This window comes from Pelodiscus sinensis, chromosome 15, assembly GCF_052426305.1.
Source record: "Pelodiscus sinensis isolate ZL-2025 chromosome 15, ASM5242630v1, whole genome shotgun sequence".
Taxonomy (NCBI): domain Eukaryota; kingdom Metazoa; phylum Chordata; order Testudines; family Trionychidae; genus Pelodiscus; species Pelodiscus sinensis.
Genome location: NC_143066.1, coordinates 7,744,880 through 7,765,090, shown reverse-complemented (window position 1 = coordinate 7,765,090; position 20,211 = coordinate 7,744,880). Strand labels below are relative to the sequence as shown.

At 60.1% G+C, this 20,211-nt stretch overlaps 1 protein-coding gene across 1 annotated transcript in view; it reads left to right on the top strand.

Moving 5' to 3' along the window:
* PPL (periplakin) overlaps nucleotides 1–20,211 on the top strand; it is a 47,270-nt gene that overhangs the window by 15,625 nt on the left and 11,434 nt on the right. Inside the window, exons 2-14 of the mRNA XM_075899226.2 lie at nucleotides 5,055–5,154; nucleotides 6,817–6,971; nucleotides 7,971–8,091; nucleotides 9,805–9,930; nucleotides 10,621–10,662; nucleotides 10,868–11,029; nucleotides 11,621–11,728; nucleotides 12,455–12,550; nucleotides 14,151–14,273; nucleotides 15,630–15,776; nucleotides 16,777–16,928; nucleotides 17,999–18,096; nucleotides 18,705–18,862. Of these exons, the coding sequence (XP_075755341.2) occupies nucleotides 5,055–5,154; nucleotides 6,817–6,971; nucleotides 7,971–8,091; nucleotides 9,805–9,930; nucleotides 10,621–10,662; nucleotides 10,868–11,029; nucleotides 11,621–11,728; nucleotides 12,455–12,550; nucleotides 14,151–14,273; nucleotides 15,630–15,776; nucleotides 16,777–16,928; nucleotides 17,999–18,096; nucleotides 18,705–18,862 (1,588 nt within the window). The remainder of the gene's footprint in view (nucleotides 1–5,054; nucleotides 5,155–6,816; nucleotides 6,972–7,970; nucleotides 8,092–9,804; nucleotides 9,931–10,620; nucleotides 10,663–10,867; nucleotides 11,030–11,620; nucleotides 11,729–12,454; nucleotides 12,551–14,150; nucleotides 14,274–15,629; nucleotides 15,777–16,776; nucleotides 16,929–17,998; nucleotides 18,097–18,704; nucleotides 18,863–20,211) is intronic.

The following is a 20,211-nucleotide window of genomic DNA, read 5'->3' as shown; positions in this document are numbered from 1 at the left end:
CAACAGCATTGGACACGCGATGGGCAAGGAAAGGCGATTGGCACGGTTACGTTCTTCTCCAAAAGCCCTTTCATTTGGGGCTGCTCTCAGAGCCCCAACGCTGCCAGGACTTTGTTAATGAAGAGCGGCTAAACAGAGACAGTGACAGATGCTGGGACTAAGCTAACAACCAGCACCGCTGAGCAGCAATCTGGTGACTGACAGAAGCCTCCTGGCTCCCATAAAGGAAGAAGGAGCCAAACACTGTGTCGAGAAAGCAGAAATGCTGGCAGGTGTGTCCACTGTCACAAGACCCCTGCTGGCTGGGACAGGTCTCCCGGGGAGGATGGGAAAGTGATTGGGGAGGGTAGTCGGATGAATTTTTCTGCTCCTTTGAAAGAACCACCACCTACACCTGGCTAGTACGTGGTGCACAGCTCAGCCCTTGTGCCAGTCAGCGAGGGGCTGGCCACAACCCAACATGGCCAAACTCAGGTCTCTGGTGGCCATGGGTAGGCTTGCCAGATGGTTTAACAAAAAATACCAACCCCTCCCCCTCCCAAAAAAAAAACCCACTAGGAAAAAATTCTGTTGAGAGAAAAAAAAAGGCGGGAGGAGACCAAAGTTGTTGAGCGAAAAAAGAAAAGGGCGCTGCGCTTTTAAATAGCCCCACGCTCCTCACTCCCCCGCCTGACGCGGCAGGGGGAATTGTCCCCGCCAGGCTTCCATCTGAGGGAAACAGGAAATACCGAGACTGTTCTGGTTTTTTCTACCAGACGGGGGACCCGAATAACGGACAGTCTGGGTGAAAACCAGACACCCGGCACCCCTACCCACGGAGCTCTCCGGTTAGATCTCATTGCAGCTCACACCACACGGCCGTAGAGAGACCTTCAAAACTACCACGTCCTCCAGTCAGCAGGGCTCTTGGGAGACCTGCCCGCGGGCGCCGGGCATGGCGTGGCCAAGAGCCGTGCGGTCTGCGGAGAGTGGTGACCTGAGCTACGGAGCTGGCTGGCACATTCGAACCCTCCCGAGCTCGGCGCGAAGGGGCGCTGCTCAAGCAGGCCTCCGAGCGTAGGGACCGACCGGAGGCTGTTTCTGAAGTCAGAGCGGCCTAGTCCATGTCCCACGGAGATGCCTGCCTGGGTCATCTGGGCTAAGGCGCTGGCCTTGCCGCATTGCATCTTCCTGAGCTGAGCCAGGCCCGGGGTGGGGGAAACCGAGGAAACAGCCGAGGAAACGTCAGGTGCTGTAAGGGGGGGGGGTTACGGGGCTGGCCTGACCGGCACCCCAGTGTTGTTACTTTATGCTGCTCTACCTGCCCTGTGCAGGAAATAGGGAACCCTGGTCTGACTAGTAATTATTTTAACGAGCAATTAAGAGATGCAAAGCACCATATCAAGGGTAATTTTCCCCCTGCACTTGAGTCCCATTTTATTGGGGATGGGAGGGAGAACTGTCTCCTGCCAAGAGGCTTAGTGTCTTGCTTCAAGCCAGGCTACAAAGGGATTTCAGAGAGAGGATTTGAACTCAGGTGCCCACGACTGCCAGGCCTAGACTGCGGCCAGGCCACGTCGCTGGCTCTTGCGAGCCAGGCTGGGACTGCTCCACAGCGCTTTGCAAAGTGCAGCAGCCGGGGTCTTGGTCACGTGCCAGCTCTGCTCATGACACCTGCCGGCTCCAGCTGGATGCCGGGTTCTTTGCCTCCGACTGACACTGACATGCTCCCGCGTGCTGCAAGGGGGGTTCAGGCTGCAAACTGTAACGCACCTCACGACCCCGCTGTGAGCCAGGCAGGGGCGACACGGGGATTTCTCTACGCGTTGCTAGGAAATGAGCGCCGAGTTTAGAAACCAGAGTCCCCAGCCACCATGGCAAGGGGCAGGGGATCACGCCAGTTTCCCCCTTGCCAACGGCTGGAGGAGAGAGCCGATGGGACCATCCTAAGTCATCACGGCGTCTCCCCCACTGGGAGGTGGGAAATTCACTCTCCAACAGCTGCCACTTTGCTCTGGCGACACTGACGCAACAGACCTGCAAAGCGGCCAGAAAGCCAGCCCTGCCCTGCTCCCACTCCCACCCACAGCTCATTCCCTGCAGGGACTGAGCCGGTAGAGCCAGCTCCGTGCCGCCCCTCCCCGGGCCCGGAGCGTGGGACGAGGGCGTTCCGCAACCAGGGTTATTCTTGCAGAGGCTGGTGCAAGTTGGAACTTGTGTCAGCAGGCGAGCCAGCCCCTGCCACCCTCCAGATGAGAGAGAGGCAACAAACTGAGGCCCGACCATGGGCTCGCAGCAGCGATTCTGGATCCGCTTGGCAGGGGCTTTGCTCCATCGTTACGTGGCCGATCTTAGGTGCCTGGGTGGTCTGTGCGGCGCCAGCTCAAAGCATCAGACCCCTGCAATGGGGCGACCGGGATCTGAAGACCCCAGTAAATACTGCCGAGGGCTCTCCTTGTGTCTTTGCATGGGAAGGGGCAAAATCTCCTCTCGCTCCGCCACCAGGCATTGTGAAGCAAGACAAGATGCGGGCCCTGAGCTGCCTTTGCTCTGCCCACGCCGGCAACCCCCCGTGCGGAAGGGCAGCTTTCCACGCCTGCCCTGCGCTGGGGCAGACGATCAGGCCCGGGCCCCGCTGGGCACCTGGGTGACGTAACCCGCAGCAGCGGAGGGAACAGTCGGTGGCTGAGCAGGCACTAGCAAGAAACAAGGAGCCGGATCTAGATGCCCAGGATCCCTGCGCGGAAAGGAAGACGCCCCTCCCTGCGAATTGCAGCTGGGCCCCAGCCTGAGCATGGGGCTTGGAGCCTTTCATTGCTTTAGAAACCCCCCAGGCCCGGTGTGAGGGGGCCCGATCCTGCCCGTGCCCACCGTCACACTGAAGTCAGCACGGCTACTCCGGGGAGGAACGCTCCCCCGCCGCACCGCCCTCCGGGGACAAACCGGCCTGCTCCACGAGCGCTCCCGGGGCAGCCACTCACATGGAGAGCGCCGCGCTGGGGGGCCTGTCCCCCTTTGGCTGGCTTAGATCGGGAGCTGCTCTCCCTGCCGCGTGGCTCCCTCCGGCTAAGCAGCCAGGGTTGCTGCTGCAGGAGGAGCCCGGCCCGCACAGGCTAGCGCCCCCACGCCCGGGGCGGACCGGCCTGGCGGGATTCCGGGAATTTCCCGGTGGGCCGTCGTGTCCGCCCGCCGTTGTCCCTAACTCCGAGCAGCTCAGTGTCCGCGCTGCATGCGGCACGCAGAGCCCGACCCCCCGCCTGCGTCGTGTGCCGGACATGACGCAGGGGGCGGGGCTTGAGGGGCGTGCAGGGGTGACATCACGGGGAGGGCCATTCTCAACCCATTTCCTGGGCCTATTTTGATTGCCAGTACGCGCCTGCCCACGCCGGCCCAATCCGGCAGCCGACACGCGGCAGTGGAAATGCAGGGAGCCGGAGCGCGCGGGAGTCTTCACCCTTAGCCCGCTGGTGGCTACTGGCAGGTCCTCAGACATGGGAGGCTCAGCCAGACCCCACAGAGCTTTCAGGCCGCGGATCACACCACGTTCCAGACACGCTTCCCAGGCAGCCTCCAGCACAAGTCCCAGGGCCAGGGCATAAGACGTGCCCAGGGGCGGGCAACTTCAGCTTGTCCCAGCTGGAGCATGGCTCACGCGGAGCTCCCCTGGCCTAGGGGCTGCCAGCCGTGTCCAGGTGGCAGCCTCACTTGCCCTGGCCTGATGGGAGCACCCCCAGCCACATGCTCAGGGACCTGCGGGAAGGGGGCAAGTCAGCTGTAGCCGTCAGCCGGAGGGAACCCTCCAGTTCTCACCAGGAGTCAGATCCACACCTGATGCGTGTTGACTGGGAATGGAGCAAGCCAACTCTCTGCAGCTGGGGCGCTGCCCTGCCCTCTCCACCCTCAGGGCACCTGTCTCTCCTGGAAACGCCCCAGCCGTGCTCTGGAACACGCTAGCCTCTGAATACCCAGTGGCCCCGCTGGGCTCTCGGGGCTCAGGAGGCAAAGGGCAGCTCAGCTTTAACTTGGGGTTACACCAGGGCCTCCCCCTGGACCGCACTGGGAAGGCCCTGATGTGATTAGAGCAGGATGCGGATTGCACCTTAGCCCATCCTGCCCTGCTGCGCTCTCCTTGCTGGCGGTAGGGCCAGTCCAGCAGGTTCTGCAGCCGGAATTCAGCCCTGCTGTGTCCTCCCCCCCCCCACCCCGAGATCCATGGTGACCCTTTGCCTCTGGCCCAGCACCGGTGGGAGAGTCCCTGCATCCCATCCTTACACTGTGGTGTGAGGCCTCGTCCCCACCGGCCCTGTGCCCTCTCCCTCGCTGCTGACGTGGGACCATCGGCACCGGCAGGGACGAGCTGCGACCTAATCTGTCCTGAGAGCCCCGAGCAGCTCCCGGGGTCTGCGAAACTGATGCACCCGTGTCGGTGCTGCCCACGGAGCAGCTGCTGGCTTGAAGGGGGATGCAGGTCAGCCGGCAGCCACTGCTCGGGCCCGATTGGTGGGGACCCCTGGCTGGGGGTGACTGATCAGCACAGGCCGTATTGGGGAGGCAGAATGCCAGGGAGACTGGCCAGGTCCCCCGTGTCCTGCAGCCTCAGTAAACAGGGAAGTTTGCACTCACCCCCTGGGCCTGGAACCCTCCGCCATGAGAGATGGAGGACGTGCACACAACCAGTTCCCCTCCCAGCTCTCCTCCTCCTCCTCACTCTCATGCCCCTAGCTCCTGAGGCCGGGCCTGGCCGTGGTGGGGAAGGGGAAGGGGAAGGGGCCCCGGCCTGCAGCATGTGAGATCCTAACCTGGCAGGGCGGCTGAGCTTCTGGAAAGGATGAGACAGGCAGCAGTGAGTCATGTGCAGCTGCACGGCCTGGCAGGCTGAGCTGAGCTCAGCGCCGTCCTCTCCCGCCCCTCAGCTGGGGTCAGGGCCCCTGGCACAGGCAGCAGGGCTGGCTCAGCACCCCCAGGGCAAGCCCCTTCCTGAGGGCCGGGGGTGTGGCCGCCGGGCAGGGGAGGGGGCTGCCCCTTCGCTCCCCTGCAGGCACCCGTCTCAGTGCCTCTGCTCCTCTCTCCCGCAGCATCTCCAGCAAGGAGCTGTCCGAGCTCATCGAGCGGCTGCAGAAAAATGCCGACCAGGTGGAAAAGAACATCGTGGAAGCCGATACCCGGATGCAGACTGTGAGTAACAGCTGGACCTGCCCACCTCGCTCTTAGCACAGCTCCATCCCCTGCCTCTGTAGGCACCTGCCGCCATCGGTCCTCCCCATTCTCCCGCCGTGCACTGCCCCCGCCCCCCTCCAGCCGCTCTAGGGATCGGTGCATTGCTCACCTTCCAGAAACACGCCACGCCACCCAGCCGGGATCCAGCCCCCACTCAGCCATCCCAGGCACCAGCTGCAATTGCACCTTCCGTTCCATGTAGCGCCTCGCTTCCCTGCCCACGCCAAGCCTGCAGCCCCGTCCTTCTCTCGAGGATCTTCTTTAGCAGCTGCCTTCCCTTCCCGCGCACCTGCTGCCTCCCCTGCTCCTGTGACCGAGAACACCTTAGATCACCAAAGCCCAAAGGGTTTGTAGGATTGTGTCAGCTTCAGGCTGTCCTGCACAGTTTGTTTGCCTCTGGCTTTTCGCTCCCATGGGACAGTGAAACTAAGAGCATCAGTTTCACTTTCTGTTTACACAGTTCCATTTCCCTGTCCAGTTCTTCACAACCATCCCAGTGCCAAAGGGCGGGAGATCTCCCCAATGGAGGAGGAAGTTTTAACCCCTTTCATTCCCCCCTTCTCTCTGGAAAAACCTCAACTCTGAGAATTTAAACCAGTGGTTCCCAACACGGTGCCCGCGGGCGCCATGGCACCCACGGGGGCATTAGTGCGTGCCCGCCAAGTGCTCAGGGCTGGCCTGGCCCCGGGCACATGCATGGTGCCGGAGCTGGCCCCGGGCACATGGTGCACGGTGAGCACCGGCCCCGGGAGCACTGTGGATTGGCCACCCGTGCTCTGGGCGCGCAGCACATGGGGGGTGCGCTGGCCTCGGGCGCGCAGCTATGGGGGGGCCCCGCCCCTGGGCGCGCAAGTGTCCCCGCCCTCTAGCGCCCAGCAGGCAAACGGCCACGCCTCCTGGTGCCCAGCAACCTCAAATGGTTGGGGACCACTGATTTAAACTAACAGTCCCAACAGACGTTTAGTCCTGCTTGATTTTGGAGAAAAAATAAGATGACAGGTCATACAATTTGAGGCCTTTGCTATTGGACCACGTCCCAAGTAGCCGGCAAGAGCAGAGCTGCTGGCACAGGTTGCCACTTTTAAGGTCTAGCCTGGGGAACAGGTTACCACGCTGGCTCCGTTACACCAATGCAGAGCGGCAGAGAGACGAAGGGGGAAACATGAGGCTAGGAGTTAACCCCTCAGACCCTGCTTCCCCGGGGCTTGGATCCCAGCTCTCAGAAGAGGCCTGCTGTGGGGTGCAGGAGCTGACGTGACCTCCTGGTGTTTCCGCAGACGCTAGTGAAAGGGTTCCTCAGAAGGGGGTCTAGTCGTGTGTGATCAGGACAAAGCAAGAGGCAGGAGCATCAAGGGGAAAGGAAACAGACAATTCCTACTTGGGGTTCAGCTCTGCCCTTGGCCTCCCAGGCCACCGACAGCCTGGTTCCCGAGCCCCTGCGGCTGGGGAGCAGGGCAGTGCGTGATTAGCAGCCTCTTCGTGAGTGCCCCTCTTTGCACACCGCACCTCGCATCGCAGGCTGCCCGCTCCGCCCTCATTTACTAACTCCATGTGTTGGGCAGTTTGCCATCACGCGGCTCTTTCTGCCAAGTCACCAGCCTTTCCTCATTGCATCCACAGGACTTACACAAACTCAAGGCCGGCCAGCCTGCTCAATACAAGGACTACACAGCCAGTAAACTCACCGAGTCGGATAAACTCCTCTACGTTCTGGATGGGGACGCAGCGATTGCCCGGCACATGAAACACCCACAGGGGGACATGATCACAGAAGAGTGAGTCCAGTGGGGAGCAAAATCTGATCTCAATTCCTACCTGCATGCATGTTGCTTGCCTAGCCAGGCCCCGCTTCAGAGAGGCACTTGTCAAATTCTTATAGGGCCAGTTGACATTTCTATGAAGCCCTCAATGAGGACATGGTACGTTCTAGCTAGAGCTGGGCACCATTTTTGGGTCTGAAACGGGTTTTTTTAATAAAAAATGCATCTTCAGGTCAAATGAAACATTTTGCAGATTTGGGGGGAATTCGCCTAATTGTTTCAGTACAAAAAAATCGGAAAAGAGTTGGGACATTCGGGTTGGACATTTTAGAAATGAAACATTTTGATTTTTCAGTTCAACACACTTTTTCATTTTGGCTTTTACTAACTTTTTAAAAAGAAAGTTAAAAACTGGCTGGGGGAGAGAGAGAAATATTTCATTTAGGGTTGAACAAAACGTTTGGAAAAGTAAGTGCAGGTTGCTGGAAATGTTGATTGGCTGAATATCTTTGAAAAAACGTTTGTTTCTGGTCAACCCAAAAAGATGTCCACCCCCCCCCCCCCCCCACCTCCCAGTTCAGTCACACACAGCTCTAGTCACAGCACAGACAGAGCGGCTCAAAGAGAGGTTGTGTGTGTCTGTAGTTACTCCACCTCAGACTGGACTCTCAAGTGAAGTAGGGTCAGCCCTGGGAGACCACGCAAGGTAAAAATCGTACTGGTGCTCCTTTTCCTCTGGGTTAGTTCTGCACCTAGTGAGCCAGCCCTGCGCTGCTGCAGCAGCTGCTGGTTTTCTGGTGCAAAGGAAAACCACGTTCCAGAGCTCTCGGTAAGGATCACATGGCAGTCCCATCTGACCATGCCCCCTTCCTCTCTCAACAAGCCAGGGAACTTGGGGAGGGAGGATGACCCAGAACTGATGGTGCTGGCCTGTACCAGCCAAGCGATTGGCCTAAGCCAGCCCACATGGCACATCCTTGATGCCCATGTGGCTTGTCTTCTCGCTTGCTGCAGCATCCGGCAGCTGAAGGAGCGCGTGGCCAACCTGTGTGCCAAACGCGACCAGATCTACAACTTCACGCCGCAGGAGGTGGAGCCGCAGGTCAACTGGTCCGCCGTGATCGACGAGAAACAGGTACAGTGAGGCTGGCATCTGCCCCGAAACACCTGAGCCTGCCTGCAGCCACCCAAGGGGCGGCTCTGGAGACAGGGGCTTGCACCAAGAATTTGCCACGGGAATTCTCCCCCCTTCTACTCCCGGGGAAGAACACACCAAGGAGCTCTCACTAGAACGCTTAAGGCAGCTTACCATTGCACAGAGCACACCCCACAGAAGAAGGTATTGAGTGGGGACCAGTGGGGGTGGCCAAAACCTCCTTTGGAGGCAGTGCATCCTAGTGAGTGAAGCATTTGGCAGGGATTTAGGAGACCTGGGCTCGGTCACTGGCCTGCCAGCTGAACTCAGGTGAGGTACGTCTTAGCTCTGTGCCTCGGTTTATCCACCTGGAAAGTGGGGATAAGGACGCGAATCTCCATTGGGAAATGATTTGCGATCTACAGACGAAAAGCACCACATAAGAGCTAAATAGTCTTGCCCTGTGGTAGCTTTGGGCTTGGTCCTGCCCCCGGTATCATCTTGTATTCTAGCATCTCATCTATCCACCTAGTGTGAAAAGCTAAGGGCCGGATCCTGAACTGCTGTAAATCAGCTCTGATCCACCGAAACCCCGAGCGTTGTGCCAGTTCACCCCAGCTGAGCGCCTTTCAGCGGAGCGGGGCAGCCGCACCGTCCGCGCTGTAACCACCCTCCGCCGCTGCTCGGGGACTGGGAACGGAATCGCATTTTGTTCAGACGATCACGGGGACTTCGGGTCACTTCTCGTGAACGAAAGGACGATTCCACGCCCCTCGAGGGCTGGCCTCCGAGGCCGGCTCTATTCACGAGCCAGATCCAGCACAATAAAAGAGACAACAGGTCTCTCCGCGCTGTTGACTTTGCTGCTATTCAAACTGCCGTGTCAGCTTCACTTTGCAAATCCCCAAATCCAGCCTGAGCTGGCAGGCGCAGCACGGCCTGTGGAATTGGCACTTTGCATTGGGACGGCCTGCTGGGCTTGCAGTTCTGCCCATCGCCTGGGCTCAGCTGCCTCCAAAGAGGCCCTTGCAATGAGGGAGGCATGTACTGTGCTTGGAAAACACCCCGCACTGGTTCTCTTGGCCACCCACCTCGTCCCCAGGCACCTTGAAGTCCTGGGCTGCTGCTCCTCCTGCTGCTCCGGCTAGGCACCATCAGCAGGCCCCTCAGCCTCTGGAGAAGGGGACCTTCACGGTGCAGACCAGGGCTGCCCTCTCGGAGGACGGAGGCTGCTCTGTTGGATCAGATCTTCCCCAGATGCGCCCACCTCTGCTCCAGTGCAGCCCTCTAGAATGCAGCTTGTCAATCATGCCACGCTGTACCTGGGCTGGGCGGGGTCAGTCCTTCGTGCCACGCCCAGGCCACGGGCCCCCCCGCCATCGCTGCAGGTGAGGCATGTTCACACCTGCTCGAGGGCCTGCAGCAGCAGCCCCTGCGCGACGCTCGTCCTGTATGTGCCAGGGCCCCTTGCTCTGGGGTATCCCTGCCCAGCTGTGACACAGGGTGCCTGAGCCAAGGCTCCTCCAAGGTCAGCCAGGCAGAGTCACCTGCCGCTTCCCACCCCACTCCCATCGCAATGAAGCAGAAGGCGGCACCTGGAGCTGGGGGTGGGAGGGGGCAATGTCTCTGCCTTAGTGCTCGTCAGAGACAGCCAGCAGAGCGGGCGGGTGTTCCCCAGGGCGCCTGTCACTCACCTCCACCTCTCTGGGCCAGGAAATGCTCAACAGCCAGGGCTTCGGAACCGACCTGCCTCTAGTCAACAACCAGGTGGAAGAGCACAACATCTTCCACAATGAGGTGATGGCCATCGGGCCCCACCTCAGCAAGGAGCGGGACAAGGTAGGGCCCGTCTCTCTCTGCCCCCACCCTGCTGTACCCGGTGCCAGCCTCCTCTCTGTGGAACATGCCAGCCGCCTCCCTCTCCGCCCTGCCCAGCCCGTGGCGGGTCCGGGAAGGGCCCTAGCCCCGGCCCTACGCAGGAGCCACGCCACTCTCCCCCTGCCCCCACACAGCACCACAGGGAGGGTGGGTGGGCCCCGGAGCATGGGGAGGGGGGCACGCGGGATCAGTGACACACCGTCCCCTGTACACCTGTAGGAGTTCTGGGGGCGGACTGTGGGCGGGGCCAAGTTGGTGGTTTGGGAAAACAAAGTGCCCCCTCCTTTCCCCCCTCCCTCCCGCCTGTGATACCTGCCGCCCCGCCCCGCCCCCTCCTACGCAAGGGCTTGCAGCGCACAGGACAAGCTAGCCAAGGGACCTCAGGCCAGACGAGGGGAGACACACAGGGGAAGGGCAGACGCCCAGGAGCACAAGGAGAGCAACAGCCACAGCCGCCTGCCGCGAGATGGGCCCCACCACGCCCTGTATCCAACCCCCCAATTGCAGGGGGTCCTGTATCCAGAGTTCAGTTCCACACACGGACCCCAGCTTCCCAGTGGCAGCCCCCTGCCAGGCTCCCCCCTAGAGCCAGCCCCCTTTGCCCTGCCATGCTCGGGCTCTTCTCACGCGGGCTTTCCCCTCTGTTCGCAGGAATACATGAGCAGCCTCCAGCTGAAGTACCAGAAGCTGCTGGTAAGAGCCTGAGGAGACCGGCGGCTGGTGGGGAAGCGCCAGAGCGCTGGGGCGAGGGTGCAAGGGAAGGACGCCGGGGGGGGGAGCCGCGTTGCCCAGCGATGCTCATTGCTGGGGGGGGTGCGGAACCCCCAAAAACCGCACGGAACCCTGGGCTGCTCCGCCCACTCCAGCGCTGACCCCCGTAACCCCTCTCCTTTGACAGTCGGGGTCCCAGCAGCGGCAGCACGATTTGAACTCGCTGCAGGATTACATGCAGCGCTGCACCAACAAGCTCTACTGGCTGGACCAGCAGGCCAAGGACAGAAAGCATTACGACTGGAGCGACCGCAACCTGGACTACCCCAGCCGGCGCCGCCAGTACGAGGTAGGCTCCCCCGCTCCCGTAACCCTGCCCACTTCACCAGCTCTCTCCTACTGGCCGCGTGTATTACATCATAGGTGCAGGCAGTGTTGCCTAAGGGAAGGAACACTGCACTGGGACTCGAGCTTTGTCCCTGGCTTCATGTCCCTGCTCCGTGCCTCAGTTGCCTCGCTTTGTGCCTCAGTTTCCCTCCACTGCACAGTACTCTGAGCTGTACGGCTGCAAAGTGCTGCATGCTATCTAGAGACTGACGTTATTACACGTCCAGACTCGGGCCCTAACGCCCAACCGAGAGAACAATGATGCGCGTCTCGTCTCTCCTCTCGCTCCTGCTGGATTTACCTGGGTGGAATCTTGGAGAGAATCCCTTCGGAGACTTTACAAGCCTCTCTAACAAAAGGAGGGGCCTAAGTGCAGCAGGGCAGGGCTCTGGTTTTGAGGACCCCCAGGAGTCAGACCCCTTCATTTGAAGGCAGGTAAAATCTGGGGCATAAGTCAGGGCCGCTGCCCCCTGGTGTCACCAGGGTTCCTGTGTGCCCGTCTGTTTGCTTGAGGTTCCCTTCGGAGCCCGACACTCTCGCTGCCTCTGTCTAGAACTTCATCAGCCGCAAGCTGGAAGAGAAAGAGGAGACTGTCAACAAGTTGCACGTGGAGGGAGACCAGCTCCTGGCCCAAAACCACCCCGGGAAGAACCCCATTGAGGTGAGAGCTCCCGAGGTGAACGGGTTTGTCTTCTCCCCGCATGCCCCGGAGAGACCCACAGGTGCCCGCTTGACCCTGAGCAGCACCCTGAGGTGACACCACGCAGAGAATGCCTTGTCCTGGACTGGCATTCAACCTGTCCCGGCTCCTCAGCTTTCCACAGCTTCCCGAGCTGCCAGGTGCCACCACAAGGGCTCCCAGCTGTTCCAACTGTATGACTCGGGTACAGCGGAGAAACAGAGATCCACATACCCCCACCTCCACCTGGCCTGTTCTCCTGCTCCTCCCTGACAAGCAGAGCTGTTAAAATAAATCGGTGTCGAAAGACAGGACACGTTTTTTCACCGCTGTCCCCACTCAGTGTGTCCTGCCTTCTGGCCCTCTCTGCTCTGACACGGGGAGATAGAAGGTGGCGATTTCCCCTGGGGAGCAAGCAGGTTCAGTTAGGTGGAGTAACGCCGCTGATTTCAGTGGAGTTACACCACGAGAGAACTTAGCCCAGTAGCAAACTGGCGAGTTGCTTTCAAGCCGTCAGCCCCCAGAGGAGAACGGGCCAAGAGGCTGCTCCTGCGGCTCAACCCCACAGCTCAAACCCCATTCACGATTGTGTCACCGAGTAAATCCCCACCCAGGATTCCTCCCTGGAGCCAATATTAACCCCGGGGCAGGCGCAAGCCTCCGCCACATGCCCGCTGCCCCCCTTGTGACGTGGCTGGTGTGTTGTAGGCTCACATGGAGGCTGTCCATGCCGACTGGAAGGAGTATCTCAACTTACTGATCTGTGAGGAGAGCCATCTGAAATTCATGGAGGACTATCACAAGGTACCACTCTCCCGGGCTCGGAAGGCGCCTACTTCTCGGTAGGCCCTGGGGGAGCAGCGGCTCGGTCTGAGTGTCTCTGAATGCTGGCAACAGCCCCAGGCGCTCTGTGTCTATCTGCCAACGCTAAGGGCCGGGATGCTAGACTCAGCGTTTCATAGACTACAAGGCCCAAAGGGATCACTGATCATCCAGGCTGGCTGCACAGCCCAGGCCAGAGAAAGTCGCCCAGTTACCCCACCCTGTGCCTCCAGCCTTGCCTTTGACCCCTCAGCCAGAGAGGCACCAGCCTCGCTCTGAAGCTGTCTGGAGACGGAGACTCCAGCTGCAAAGAGGAGGTTGGCTCAGGACTTTGGGCACGGGCCAGCTGGGTTTAATCCCTGCCCGAGCTTGGGCAAGTCACAGAGGCCCAGATCTGCAGAGGTCTGGAGACTCCCAACGCCCGTTGACTCCAGCAGGGCCTCGGAGGCGCTGGGCCTGATCTCGGTGCCTCCCCACTCCCCACCCAAAGGACGGTGCCTGCAAAGGGAGCGGGGAGGATAACGCACTGGAGAACGTGGGGCTCGGGCGTTCTGTAGAACCCCGGCATAAGAGCCCCAGAGAGCAGAGCTTCTGCTGTGACGCCCTCACACGACCCTCCCAAGTCCCGCTCAGTCACCGCTGTGTCCTGAATTCCCCTCGCCCCCCAGGGAGCAGCATAGGCCCCAGAGCCCTCCCCACCTCCGTGCCTGGGAGCGTCGGGCTCCCCAGGGAACGGGAACACACGCTGCAGAGGGTGCTGAGACGAGAAGCAGCTGAGGGAGGGAGGAGCCAGAGCGAGTGCAGATGGGAAGTGAGGGGGTGGCATCCGTTCCTGAGGGGGGTGTCTCAGACACACACGTCACGTCACACCTCCCCCACGCGGTCACCGCCAGGCCCCTGACAGCGCAGGGGGATAGTCACCTCCCCGAGGAGAGCAAGTCCTCAGCTGTCCTGCCGCTCCCCGTGTCCCTCAGGTGGGGCAGGGCGGCGCTGGAGGAATCCCAGGGGGACATCTCCACACTGGCAGGGGCTGAACCAGGCCTCACGGCTTCCCTGCTGGAGAACCTGGTGGCCTTGGGGCTGCATGGAGCCACGCAGATGCTCGGACGGGGGGACGGGCGGAGCAGGAGCAGAGGCCGAGGCGTGACGGCTCCCAGAGGAGTGAGCCGGGCTGGGATGCTGAAACACACAGGAGGGATGCTCAAGTGTCTTCCCCTTGGGGGCGGGGACCACTGAGCAGCTTCTGCTTCTCTGCATCTACGGGGCACTTGGGTCTCCTCTGGCAAGACTGCGCCAGGCTCAGCAGCCCCACGCTGGGGAGACGTGAAATGCAAGTGCCCCCAAACAGCAGAGAGCACAGCAGAGGCAGTGCAGTGTGGGGCTGCCAAGGAACCCCCCCCCCCCCCATGCACCCTGCTGCCCTGGGGCTCACCAAGCCCTGGCCCAGCCCCCCTGGTCCTGCCCACTCCCCCCCCTCCACAAGAGGATGCTGCACCCACCTGTGCTGGGCCGGTGCAGGTGTCTGATCTCTCTCCCCGCGAGGGCTCTCTCTACACAAGAGTCTTGCTTGGCCCTCCTGCAGTTCCAGAAGGACGCTGCGGATGCCCAGGAGCTGTTGAAGAAGGTGGACACCGACCTGGACCAGAAATACAGCCCTGACTTCAAGGACAGATACCAGCTGGAGTCGCTTCTTAGGGAGCTGGACGTGAGTAGCAGCAGGACACTGGCATGCGTGCTGGGAGGAACCTTTGTGCCAGCAGGGCAGGTGCTGCGAGAAGTCTGCAGGCCCCTGGTCTCTGCCCAGGGCGAGAGCTGGCCCAGCCCCTGCATTCCCTTGCTCGTTGTTCTGTGCTGGCTGCTCTCCGGCCTGCTAGCCCAGCCCCAGGCGAGCTGAGGGAGCAGAGGACTGGCCTGTTGGGATTCTCCCATCACATCAGTACTTGCTCAGTTGGGAACATCATTCGACTGTCACAGGGCCTGGCCAAATCACCCGTGGGGGAAACCTCAATCCACAGAGCCACCCACTCAGGGAAAAGCCCAGCGGAGCAGCCGGGGTCCTCCCAGGCCAGAGAGCTGCACAGCCACATACACGCTAATGGGACATGCCTCCACCCCAGTGCAGGCAGCCAGTCGCCCTCCTCCTTCCCCACACCCCCAAGTCTCCAGCCCCTGCTTCAATGCTGGGCCCAAGCGTTAGGGGCTGGCACTAAGGGTAAGCACCAAGGACAGGTCCTTAGCGAATTGTACTGGTCCCGCCCCGCTCTCCCCCTTGGCCAGGGGTGGCTTGCGAGCCGCATGTGACTCTCCCAAGGAAAAACTGCGGCTCCCGCACCCAGGGCTGTTCTGCGTTCCCCTGTTCTGACCTTTTTTCCTTGTCTGGTCAGGATGCCGCTGTTAAAGGGGCAGCCACACCTGGGTGTTAAAGGGGAAGCTTTTTTTTTTTCCTCAAGCACTTCTTTCCCTCGTCTCATTGCACTGCATCCACCACTATTTTGGCTCTTTGTCTGTACCCCTGCCCTAGGCGGCCCTGTCCCAGAACACCAGGCTTCTGGCTGTCACACCTCACCGATCACACGTTCCCTCAGCGAACGCTCCCACCAAGACGAGTTCAAAGCCCAGCCCCTTCCCCCCCAGACACAGAAGCATTTCTTGCCCGCTGCTCGCCGGCTGCGATGGCACGCCCCCGTCAAGGGAGCAAAGAGCAGGCGAGCACATTCCCCCTCCCATTTGCTCACCAACGCTGCGCGGGGCCCGTGGGCAGCTGCAGCACCTCGTCCGTGGAAATGGGAAAGGCAGCAACGGGGCCTCCAACCACATCTCAGCCTCTGAGTCTCAGCTGAGGAGACTGCGCTCGCGTCTCTTGACATTTTGCAGCGTGACGATGCCACACGAAACCTCTCGTTTAAAGGGCCCTAGTAGCGGAGGCCTGAGGGAGCATTTCAAACTGCCCCAGGGCTCCCTTCCATGGCCAACACGCCACATGCACAGCCCGCTAGTTGCCATGGTCCACAGCAGCACATTGCTAAGCCTCCCACCTCGGGGGGTTTTCATTTCCCCTCAGGACCAGGAGAAGGCGTTGGACAAGTACGAGGCAGTGGTGACGTCCCTGCAGAAGCACAGCCAGCAGGTGCTGCCTCTGAAGTACCGCTGGAAGAGCCCACTCAAGCCCATCCCCGTGGAGGCGCTCTGTGACTACGAAGGCGAGGAGGTAATCTTTCCCTCTAGCACCCAGATCCTGGGGCTCCGGGGGCCCCACCTGTCTCCCCCCTTCCATGGGGGCCTGGCTAAAAATGGAAGTTTTCCTGGTGCCTAGGGATTAAAATAGAACTTGGTCCGTGTAGGCCCTGCCCGGAAGAGAGGGGACGTGTGTCGGGGGAGGACGGTAGTAGCCAGACACAGCTAGCCTGGAGGGTCTTTTCTCCTGCAGCTTCTTGGTGGTGGTAGCCTAGTTCAGGATAACAACGGAGCACGGGCTAACCCAGCCCCCAAGCACTTCTCTGCCTTCCTTTGCCGGGTACCCCGAGCCTTGGCCCCTCCTGGCTGAGTGCCGTGGGCAGCAGGGCTGGAGGAGAGAGATTACCCACAGCACAGCCACCAGCCTGCAGCTCAGGAAAGGAAATTACCCGCAGCCGCAGGGAGGGAGCCTGCCAGCTCCAACTAGCCCCTTTCAGGGAGTTTATTTGCACTGTCTCTCCTCCCCGCCCCTGTAAAGCGATGCAAGCCGGGATGAAGGGCGGTGGTGTCCCGAAGAGGCGTACATGAGCCACACACAGCACTTGAAGAGAAGCGCTCTGCATCTAAGCCAGCCCCCAGCCGGCTGACATTAGCAGCCAGACCCAGGGTGCTTTCTCCTGCTGGCAAGCAGAGGAGGGACCAGGGAAGGGCAGGGCCCTGCGTTTGCTGCAGGAAGCTCAGCACAGCCCTGCCTGACAGAGGCGCCCTGAGGACTGAATGCATGGCGGTGGGTGGGACAGTCTTAGCAGCCACGTTTGAACCAGCAAGTGGTCAAAGAGCCAGAACAACCCCCACAAGGGAACAGCTGCATTTTCTCCAAGGACCCTGCTACCCACCGGCCGGCGCAGGGGCGGGGGAGCCTGCCTGCCTGGGAAAAGCCGTAGGGCTGCGCGTTCACCACCGGGCCCGTGGCCCAGGAAGGCGTGCACTAGCCCAGCGTGGTGGCGGTGGTAACTGACTGGTTTCTGCCCTAGGGCCAGGTTACCCGTGGAGCCCGATACACCCTGACTAACAACAACAGTGACATCTGGGACGTAACGGACAATTCCGGAAACGAGAGCCGCGTCCCCGGGGTGTGCTTCATGATTCCCCCCCCAGACCCCGAAGCGCTAGCACTCACTGACAGGTACGTGCGGCCCGGCCCCTTTTCAGCATAGCCTGAGCTAGGGTAGGGGTGGGGAACCCAAGACTCTGGGTCCCCCCCAGCATTGGGGAGCCTGCACTCATGCGCCAAGCCCCCCCCCCGCTGCTGGGTTGGCGCACACAAGATTTACCAGCCTGGGCCCCCGTAGGCTGTGGTGCGCGAGGGGAGCGACTTTCTCCTCGGGGCCACCTCAGTGAGGGTTGCTTGGTCGGTTTTTTGCTTCTCACTTGTATGCGGCCCCCAACCCAGAGAAGGTTCCCGCCCCCGAACAAGGGTGGGACTGGGCCTTCTCCCTCCTGCTGAGCTGGACACCCCCGGGGATAGCACCGGGCTCATTCTGAACCAACGCAACAGGGAACCATGGTGTGTGGGGGGGGGCGCTTCACTGGGCCATGCTCTGGGGTCAGGGTCTGACCGAGGCTCTTCTGCTCCCCGAGCCTTTCCCGTCCCGAGAGAGAACCGCAGCAGGAAGCCAGGGCATAGCCCCTCAGGGCCCAGGCTGCTCTCAGTGGAAGTGGGAGACAGTGACGCTGGGCCTCCTTGATAGAGCTGCAGCAGCTTCTCAGCCTTCGCGCAGCGGGCGCCAGGTGGCACCGCAGCAGGGCTACGAACAGACCCCCGCAGGGCAGACCCGGCAGAGCGGGAGGTAGCAGGACTGTCGTATTCCCTCACTGCCCTCCTACTCTCCGCCTTATGGCAACCCTGCTACTCACAGGGCTCTTTCCAGAGCCCAGCAGCCCTCCTCTGCCCATCCACCAGCACCAGAGCCGGATGGCCAGAGAGCAATTCAAGGCAGCCCCTTGCTCTGCTTCCTCGGTGAGGAGCCGGAGCTGACAGCAGCTGAACATGCTGCCTGCGGGGACAGGGCTGCTGGGAGGGGCACCCTTGTACCTCGGCGACAAGTCCTCGCTTATGGTGCAGAGCTCCCCCAGAAGGCAGGGCAGTAGCTTGGCCAGCACGCGGGTGACAGTCCTGATGTTACTGGCAGCATCCGGCACTGAAAGGGTGACGAGACAGGCCTTAACCTCGCTTCCTGCACGGTGTCTCTCTAGCATTGCCAGCCAGTACCAGAGCATCAAGCAGAAGACAGCCAGCAGCAAGGCGGCGCTGCAGCAACGCTGGGAAGGGCTGAAGGCGGATGGCATTGGAGGTGGGTCTTCACACAGGCATCCCTTTGACAAGCCTTCGCCACATCTTCCAGCCAGCCTAAGGGAGGATGACGCCTGGTAGCTCGCCGTGAACCGGTGGCAGCAGGCTCTGGCTTCCGTTCCTGGGTCACGGGTCCTCTGTGTTCTGGGCCAGTAACGGCAAGAGAGTCCTTCTCTTCCTGCTGCAAGAAGACAGCTGAGTTCGTGGTCAGCCGCTTCCTTAGCAGCGGCTCTATGGCAGCTGGCAGCTCCTGGCACTTCTCGTCCAGGAAAACAGGGCCCAGGAGTGGCCCAGCTTATTTTCCTCTCCAGGGAACAAAGGGGCAGAGATGCTGGAACAGGGAGCCAGGCAGGCCAGCTGTGTGTGGCGAAGTGCCTCCCGCAAAGGCTTGTCCTGTGCTACAAGGTCATAGGAAGGTCATTGAGCAGCATCAAGAAGTGGACTGGAGCCACCCAGCTAGGAGGCAGATTTCTATTAGCCCCAAGGTCCAGGGGTTGGGGGCAGGATTGCAGTAGGGGGAGCTGGGGATCTGGCTGTCCTCAGCTCGCTCGCTCTCTGTCCAGTCTCTGCTTCCCACAGCCTCTAACCCCACGCCCCTTGGCTCTCTAGATGCTACCTCTGTACAGGTGCGCCAGTTGCTAGCAGGGCTGGAGAAAGTGAACAGCGACCTGGACAAGCAGGAGAAGGCGATAACGGCAAACTTACGCCCCCCGCTGGAGCAGAGCCGGGCAGCGCAGGACAGTGCCGAGCGCTCAAAGGAACTTAAGGTAACCGAGATGGGGAAGGCAGGGGAGGGCATTTTCCCACTTCATAGGCTAATTACCTATGCAGCAAGAGCCACGAAAGCAACTTTGGTTCAGGAAACACCCCAGCTGAAAAGCCAGCTAAGGAATCTCCCTCCGCGTAGAAAGGGGTCCTTTGAATGTCTGTTTGCTCAGCTACCAAGCTCTTGGCTGCCAATGCAGAGACATGCCAATGCCCTGTGCCGCAAAATCCCCTCTCCACATATTCAGAAAGAAAAGGAAAGGTACAGAAGTGCCACTATTTTTAGCGGCCATTGCTCTGTGATGGCCCCACACCCCACGCTTTATGAAAACTAGCGTGTGAATATAAATATGTATAACTCTCAGATGCTTTAGACAAGTGACCTATCGATTTTACGGTTAGTCTGCTGGGTGAGTAGTTCCTATTTTGGAGCATGTAACCATTCTTTTATGTGAAGTTAGAAATAGGAGGCTGTTTATAGCTTTAAATGTGCTAATGAGAGCCATTACTGGTGTGTATCCCCCCGCCGCCCTCGCAGCCTTAACAACTTGGTGATCAACTTAAGAACTTGTAAACAGACTTCTTTGTCCTGTAAGTCTAAAGGTGATTGAACTAATAAGGCCTGTGACCATATCGCCTGGTACTGGGACCCATCTTGACCCTGATACATTTCTATGGAAGAAGGGGGGATGCAAAACAAAAAATTCCCACCTTGGGGGGAGTCTGTTTAAGCAGTGGGAAATTATCAGCCCTTGATCTTCAGCTGGCTTGAGAAACAAACAGGATAGAAGAGGGCAGGAGACCCAAGCCACTAACAACCCTGGCATATTCCATGAATATACAAACCAAGCAAAGTTTCTTGCGTTGAAAGACAAGACTTCTGCCCGAAAATTCAGATCTCTGTTGTCACTGTGATGGTGTCAGAAATCAGGTGAAGTGGCCTTAACGTGGCTAGGGACTGTTCTGTATGGGGCTCACTGTAAACAGGGAATACTAGGGGGATGAGGTAGGGCGAGTGGAGAGGACACACTCTTGGACATTAAAATAGGGTGGATGATGGAATATTGGAAAGTGAGTTGATGCAGGGATGAGTAACGTTTTGCACAACGGCATGGTGCTGCAAAGAAATGCCATGCCGTAGCAATGGGCTGCTGCTTGTCCCTGAGTGTCCTCAAAGAACATCACGGTATCCCAACACACAGACCCACCTCGCACAAAAGCCTCCCCCTGTATTTGGAAGAGGGGGCATGTCTCAGTGTGACTCTCCCTACCCGCCCGTGGCAGCCAGGAACTGCTGCCTTATTTGTCCTCCGGTTGCTAGAGTCCTGTTCAGAGGCTTTCTTCTCACCGC